General features: G+C 52.2%; 1 protein-coding gene across 1 annotated transcript; it reads right to left on the bottom strand.

The window, feature by feature from the left end:
• Nucleotides 1-565: 565 nt before the first annotated feature.
• Nucleotides 566-7,036, bottom strand: EMH_0019480 (uncharacterized protein; the record flags this gene model as incomplete). Its single annotated transcript, XM_013501368.1, is given in 12 exon segments — nt 566-588; nt 592-685; nt 871-1,053; nt 1,201-1,333; nt 1,337-1,943; nt 1,947-1,949; nt 2,189-2,286; nt 4,109-4,241; nt 4,732-5,461; nt 5,722-5,904; nt 6,044-6,922; nt 6,926-7,036. Coding segments are annotated over 12 exon segments (3,177 nt in total).
• Between the last annotated feature and the right edge of the window lie 1,116 nt (nt 7,037-8,152).

The following is an 8,152-nucleotide window of genomic DNA, read 5'->3' as shown; positions in this document are numbered from 1 at the left end:
GAAACTGTTGACAATTTGATCCTTGCCACAATCGGCTCTACGGACAGTCGCCACTGTGCGGCGTCTTGTCTCCATCCGTTCCACTGCTCGGCCCTGAACTTGGATGAGCCCGGTCTACAAAATAGCTCTTCTTTCAAGCCTATCACCATGAGAAGCGGAGGGCGGATACCCCGTCTATAGTACTCTAGCGCGGTGTCCAGCGTGCGTGCGATGTCTGAATTTGTACGGCTCCCCTCATTACTGAGGAAATATGTATTTGGCACGAACCTTAGGTTTTTAATGCGACGTACGATCAAAGGCCACCATGACTGCTTCTTCGAGTGGTGCCCTAGTACTTCTGCTGCACAGTACAGCGTGTCGAGAACAAGAAAAGCAATTCCAAGAGTGTCTTTGATATACATCGGGTACTGACGTACGTAGGTCACGCGCATTTTCGCGATTGCATATGCACACAGGCGTTCTGCATGTCTTAGAAGGTCTTCAAAATCCTCCGATGTCAGCAAAGTCTTGTTCATTATTTTTCGGCACATTTCAAGTGCTGGGCCTGGCTTGCTGGTCAATGAGGTCAACAACACTTTCGACGGTGGANCAAGACCTCAAGAGGAATTCCTGGAAACAAATCTCCGAGCCACTTGAAGTGGGAAATGACGGTTGCATCAGTAGGTAGCTCTTCCACACGTGCCGACTGTACAAAGCACACAACAGCAACGCTTCCGTCTTGCCCACTGCGGTCCCGTGGCCTCTACGCTGGAAAGGCACCAACCAGCTACGCGAATGACAAAACGTACTAATGGAGCCTCTATGAAACAATTTCCGGTAGCCTCTAGCATAAGCCTGTTCTGCGGCGCAATCGCATAGAGCAGCTCGCACCTGCACAACTGATCCACTGTATTGAAGCAGCTTGACGCGCAAAGGTAGCTGCCACGAGCCAGGAGAGTCCCTCGACGAAGACGGCAAGGACTCGTCAACTGACTCTTTAGAGCTGGTGGCCATTCGCTCTTTCGGAAATGCGAGCGGTCGTGGTGTGAGTGCTTGAGGAGGGCCCATTGTCACCTGCTCGTACACAACACAGCATGCATTGGATTGGCTGCAGCCCATCTGTTGTCACAATGCGCACGAATGCAAACCACAAAAAGGAGCACGCACTGGACGTTTTAGTGTCAACTAACAATATGGTCTGAATCCATCTCAAAGGCCCACCTCTGCTGCATCGGGGGAGGGCCCACTGTACGCGGATTCAGCACCGACAGGTGGTCGTCGCTGTATTTGGTGGCCTGACGTGTCAGCAAGTGACGGTTTTCCGAGGTTCCTCCCTTCTATGACTCTCTTAGGANCGCCCGATAGTTCAGAGTCGCCTGCTAATGCAGGGGACATCGAAACGCTGGAGGAACCCGGTGTGGGGCGCAGTGGCTCCCCATTGGGAATCCAAACGTCTTCGGAAGAGAGATATTCGACTCTAGACGACACGGAATCAGCATGTGTATCGACATTAGGATCGGGAGCGGGTGGAGAGCGCTGCGGAACCGGCACGATCGGTGTCTCCGAGGCATCTTCCAACACCGCGGGCCGCAAGCCAATGAAATAATCCACGGAGGGGTGTTGCTGCAGTTCATCGTCGAGAAAAAAATATTCAGGCAAGGGATCCTCGGCTCCAGACAACACGGAATCAATAAGTGAATCGAGACCAGGATCGAGCGGGGGAGGCGGAGCCTCGTGTGTGGACTCCGCAACAGGTGACGCAGACTCGCTTCCTGATCTCGAGGACTTCGATCTAATACAGGAACCAGCGGTGGGGTGCAGCTGCGTTTCATCGGCAAGCCAGAAGTCTTCGGAAAAGGGACTGGTGGCTCCAGACAACACGGAATCAATAAGTGAATCGAGACCAGGATCGAGAGGGGGAGGCGGAGGCTGGAGAGGGGTCTCCTCAACCACCGTTTCAAGCCNCTGGACTGCTTAGCCGCCATATCCAGATCCGTGTGCTTTTCTCCCCTTCTCTTAAAACGTCCTTGCATCCTTCGTGTCTCAAGCTGTGCACTCCTTGTTCCCGAAATCACTTTGCCAGGCGCCGCGGTGGTTGCGTCTGCTGAAGGTGTAGGCACCACATTTCCTGACTGCGCCTGAAGAGCTTCTAGATGCGCGATCATAACCTGCTGGCCTTCTGAGGAGGCGTATGCAGATGAACCTGTACCTTGCGAGTCTTGGGAGACCTCGCATTCTTCACCACCCCAGCGGTCTGCCAGTTTGCGGTTAAGCGGCAAATCAGCTATGCTTTTTCCAGTGGAAAAACTACACACATAAGCGATAAATACAACTGCCGAGACTGCAGCCAGCGCTGCTAGCAATGAGCGTTCCCTTGGTTGTGGAGACGCCCGCGACGTCCTCGGATGGTATTGCAGCTCATCTTTGTAGTGTGTGGCGATTTGCCCCTTCAAGCTGGCGGAATTCCCATGACCAGAAGAATGAAAAAACTCAAGGGGGGGGTCCGGGAGCGGCGAAACTGTCACCATTAAGCATGTGTGTCTTAGATACCCTTATCAAAGCTGAATGCCCATGGTGGGCAGTGCTAGGCAATCAGGGTCACCGCCTGTCCCCTATGACAGCTAAAACTATTCGGAGAGCACAAAAAATAAAGTTTGAGTACAGGTTAGGAGAAACGATTATGCAGCTTCGACGTCCGAAGAAAGAAACATCTTAGCAGGATCTGTTGTTCGCAGCACGAAGAGAGCCGGTCGAAACTAAACTTTCACGAGGAGAGCCGGCCATTTTTTGCGTCAAAGCTCAACAAATGATTTACTAGGAGACTCAGTAGCCTTCTTCCAAAATGAATTTGGCGAGCCAGAGTGATTCCAACGAGTTCACGGCCCCACCAGTGGACTCCCCTCCGTGCACTGGTTCACGGCGTTGAGACCGCCAGCAGTGAAGCATTGTGGACGAAAAGCAGAAGGCGGCATCAACAGTGAATATACCAAATGCGTATTTAGCCGTGTCTCCTTCGATTAATCGATTAGCCACAGAGTGGGGTAAATCGCGNATATACCAAATGCGTATTTAGCCGTGTCTCCTTCGATTAATCGATTAGCCACAGAGTGGGGTAAATCGCGTTGTTCGGTGTTGCGAGTGTTGACAAGCCTTCCCCACGAGGCGCTGGCAACCAAACGCTTGCCAGCGCCTCGCACGACCGGTCGGACATTCCTTTTACTCGCTGCTCAGGGAAACAATTTGCAACGCTTTAGAAATGTTGAAAAGGATAACAAGAACTAAAAGAAGGACGCACCTCAGGCGTTTCTGACGGCCACTGGTTGTGCGAGGTGTCACAGTTGGTTCTTGCACATATAGTGACGTGCAGACTGGCTACTAATGGCGAAGGAAGTTTTCAATCGTTTTGTACTGTGTTTATGCTCTTAACAAAGCGTTTGAGTAAGCCTGCATGTGGGACCGCCTCACAAGAAGATTTGCACTGCCGGCATGGCGCGCCCGAAGTCGGTACGTGTCAATCTACTGGCGTTAAGGCAGACTACTAACCGCCAAATAGGTGTTCCACAATTGCCTACTGCGTCAGAGAATGCAGAAAAAGCGTATTTGTTGCGCTTGCATACTGCCGTGCACAGCAAGTTGCAGTAACTGGCGATGCAGAGGGGCCGACCCCTCTCCGGACCGGGATACGTCTTTATGCTTCTGGATGTAGAATATGTGGAGGCGCAAAAAAGGTTATATCGTTCTTGAAAGTCGTATTTTATTCCTTTGGCTCACTTCCTGACTGTTCTCAGCTAAGATCGAGGGCCCCCGCTACACCCAGCATCATCCGAGAATCGTCGGCCGTAGGCTATGCTGGGCTGGCATCCGAAATTTCCTTGCAGCACTAGTTGCAGCAGAGCGCCTTACAACCCATGAGGAGCCTACTCTTCTCCGCACCAGCCAAAATCTTTGCAACGCAGTACGCAAGATGCCTACCGGCAGGCCTTTGGCTCTTCTGCAGATCCCAACTCCCGACCGTCCTCAGCTAAGATTGAGGACCGTCGCCACACTCAGTTTCCATCTGCAGCTGCAATGACCGTCGCCAGTCTTAGCCAAAAACTTTCCTGAGCTCCAGGGAAGTAAATCTACTTACGAGAAGAGTTGCCATAAAGCAGATGACCTCCCCCCCAATCTGCAGGCGTCCTCGCCATACACGCGCACAACGCTGGGGCCAGTGCAGAGACGGGGCGGAATGTCATGTGTTGCGGAACGCGTTGTTCCAACTACTGCATAATGGCAGCAACACATGCAAGCATAAGTCCCGGCCCACGTATTGATGCATGCACCAACACTGTGGAGAAATGTTTGATGTTGTCACGGCCTTCAGGAGCCAACCGCGGGAGTTGAAATTCGTTTAATATCAGCTTCTGGTAAAGCCGCTATTTACAGATCCTGCTCGTTCCTTCACTATCGGCGTATTCTCACTTTAGAGATGCAATCAGTTACAGCTAGATGACTGGAAGTGACGTGCGTCTGGCCGGAAGCGGGGCAGCACAGCCCTAGACAGGCAGCAGTACCCACGCACGAAACTGCTGCAGTTTGACCCTTCAGTTCAACATCATGAGCCGCCTGAGCCTCCCAAATAGTCGAACTCAGGCGCATGACATGATTCTCATATGTCATCCGAGAATGAGCACTGAGGCAGCCGAGTTCATTGCGATAGTCACTCACCACTTCAGCAACATCAGCTTGTCGAGCTTTTTGTTGCTCATTTACTTTCGGCCAACATCAGCTGTATGTGTCGGCGCCAGCCCCTCACGTCTTCCCTCCATAAGTCCCACTTTTCTTGATTGAACTTCGACGAAGGGCACTGTTCACAGAATAGCGCTTCCTTCAAGCCGATCACCATGCGAGGCGGAGGACGCTCGCCTCTTCTGTAGTATTCTAGCGCTGCAGACAGCGTGCGTGCGACGTCTAAGTTCCTCAAGCACTTGCTAAGCGACAGTATCACTGCGCTGGGAGTGTACCTTACACCTTCTATGCGACGAATTATCCAAGGCCACCAAAGCTCCTTCATCGAGCGTTCCCCCAATATTTTTGCTGCACAGTACAGAGTATCGATGACAAGAAAAACCACTCCGAGAGTTTCTCTGGCGCACATCGCTTGATTGCCTCGGTAGCTTAGTGACATTTTCCCGATTGCATATCCACAGAGGCGTTCTGCGTGGAAAAGAAGGTTTTCGAAGTCCTCCGCGGACAGCGACGACTTCTTCATTATTTTCCTGCACTGAAAAAGCAGTGGGTATGGGCTCCTCTGAAGTGGGGAATTCGTCACTGCTATGGATGCACTAAAGCATCTGGTGCTGGGTGGCGGCTTAGAGTCCGGGTAACGGTAAAACGGATGCGTCACCAGGATGCTGTCAGGAAGCCCTGGATACACACCTTCGAGCCAGCTGAAGTAGGGAGTGGCGGATGTATCAGATAATAGGTTTGCCATAGATGGTGACTGAAGTAAGCACACCACAACAGCAGCACTTCCATTTGGTTTAGCACTTCAGTTACTTCCAAGTTAGATTGCCACCGCCCAGTTACGTGAACTGTAGAAAGTGCTGCTGCAGTCACTATAACCCAACGAGTGGTGGAGGCCCATAACACAAGCCTACTTCGCGCTGCCGTGACATGCAGCAGCTCGCACCTGTTCAGCTGATCCAACTCCTTGAANACACAAGCCTACTTCGCGCTGCCGTGACATGCAGCAGCTCGCACCTGTTCAGCTGATCCAACTCCTTGAAACGGCGTGACTCCTGAGGAAGGGTCACGCAAGGCAGAAGATGCCGTGGACGAAGACGGCAAGGAGCCTGCAGGTGTTGCTTTAGAGCTGGTGGCTTTTCCCTCTTTGGAAGCAGCCGGCGCTTCTGCTGTGTGTGCTTGAGGAGATCCCCTTGTCGCCTGCCGGTGCACAACACATCACACATTCAACGGGCTGCAAAGCAACCGTTGCCAGAAGAAGGGAGCAAAAATGTCACGGAAAAGAAAACCGATGTGCTCCTCCCAGTTAGCAATATAGTCTGATATCTCAGAGGCTCACTGGTGTTGCCCCGTGAGAAGGCCCACTGTGCAGAGTTCCAGCTCCGGCAGGTAGTCCCTGTTGCATTTGGTAGCCTGAACCGCCAGCAGATAGGGGCCATTCGTTGCCTCTATCTTCACTAGGTTCTTGCAATCCAGACGTCGTTGAGGGCAGCACATAATCAGCGTTCCCGTGGGCTGGTCCAGCGCCGGGCCCCACAGAACTACCTCCCAATGCCGGGGGCATCGATGCAGTGGAAGAATCCGGTGTGGAGTGCAGTAGTTCATCATCAAGAAGCCAAGCATCTCCGCTCAATACGTCTATATCTTCAAAGACCGGAGAATGAACAGGTGAATCGAGCTCAGGATCGAAAAGGGGAGGCGGAGGCTGCAGGGGAGTCTGCACAAAAGGTGTCGCAGAGTCACCTCCCCATCTCGGGAGCCTCGAGCCAACTGCATCAAAGAGCCAAACGTCTTGGAGCAAGGGGCCTTCATCTCCAAGCAAGACGGAGTCACTGACTGAAACCAGACCAGTGTCGAGAGGGGGAGGCGGAGGCTGCAGGGGAGTCTCCGCAAACGGTGTGCCACGTGTAGACTGTTTAGCCTCCTTCTCCACGATGGGCTGCCCTTTTCGCTTCCTGTTAGCACCTGTTCGCCTCCGTTGTGTCTCCAGTTGCGGATTTGCTGCTCTCGATACAACTAGTCCAGAAGATACAGAGGCTGTGTCTATTGGATCCGTAGGCAACGTACTTCCTTGCTGCGTTTGCATATCTCCACCCTCACTATCTCCAGCAGCAGAACCCAGCTGAACGAGCATAACAGATTGGCCTTCTGGGGAGGCCTCTGCAGGTGAGTCTGCGCTGCATGTGCTTTCTGAGTCGTAATTTTCTTCGCCACCCGANACTGCACAGATAAGCAAGAAATACGACCGCCGAAACTGCAAAAAGCGCGGCGAGCAATGATCGAGGTGAGCTTGCTGGTCGCGCCAATCTGGAGGCCCTGTTTTGGAACTCATCTGCGTTATCTATGTTGTTTCGCCCCCTCAAATTGACGTAAACTCCGTGAATATAAGGATGGTAAGACGCAGGGGGGGCCTGCCCAAGTTGCGAAATTGTCACCATGACATATCTATCACTCAGGGATTCCTTAAATCGGGAAGCCCGCGTTGACCCGAGCCACTGAGGCAGCCAGGGCGTTGACCCGAGCCACTGAGGCAGCCAGGGGATGCTGCACCCCGGCGACGGATGAAACTACTCGGAGATGGAGGGAAATATCTTTCAAGTGCAGGCTAGAAGCAACTGTTAAATAGTTCCCACGCCAAAGAAGATAAATATTGCAGACATCCGCCCCTCTGTGGAGAGGGCTGCTTGAACCTTAATTTTCGTTGGAGCGACGGGGAACGGCTATTTAACCACCTAAGAAATGTATTATCCTTTTGTCAAAATGCTTTTGGGGGCGGTGGAAGGGTTCCGCGAACACGCCGAGCGTTTTGGTGAATCCCCTTTCTTGCGATATTCTTCATGGCAACAGCATCGAAACATACAGGAAGGGAGATGAACGGAGGGCATCAGCGAGAAAAAAAATCCAAATAAATAAGTAATAATTCGGTGGTCGTTCTTTGGGTTAATTAACTAGCATTACAGTAGAGTAGGCCACGTTGATCAAGGTCGAATGGGTCAAGTGGCCCCATCGATGGTGAGCAGCAGCGAACCGTTCAACTGTTGTCAGCCTCCCGCCTGCGAAAATTCCCACANGCCCCATCGATGGTGAGCAGCAGCGAACCGTTCAACTGTTGTCAGCCTCCCGCCTGCGAAAATTCCCACAGTTCAGTACTTGCGGAGACAAACTACAGACGGTCTCCAACGTTGAAAAAGCCAACAAGAGGCGAGAGAAAGACCCAGTTCACGCTTTTCTAGTTTGTACGCGGGTTACTTAGGGCTGAGGGGCTGTTCCTGAATTTTCTGTTGTGTTGAACCACACAGGGATCCGGTACGCTTCCCTGGGGTGACCGCCTGACTGCAGCCAGTGTTCGCCTTATTTTTTATGATATTTTAGTTATCTCCTCCAAGAAAATAAATTTTATTTCCATACTCATGGGGACGCAGCGGAAGTTTCAGCAGCGTGCATTGCA

This window comes from Eimeria mitis, genomic scaffold, assembly GCF_000499745.2.
Source record: "Eimeria mitis Houghton genomic scaffold, Emh_scaff678, whole genome shotgun sequence".
NCBI classification, from domain to species: domain Eukaryota; phylum Apicomplexa; class Conoidasida; order Eucoccidiorida; family Eimeriidae; genus Eimeria; species Eimeria mitis.
The sequence above is the reverse complement of the archived record's forward strand: the minus strand, read 5'-3'. Positions and strand labels throughout refer to the sequence as shown.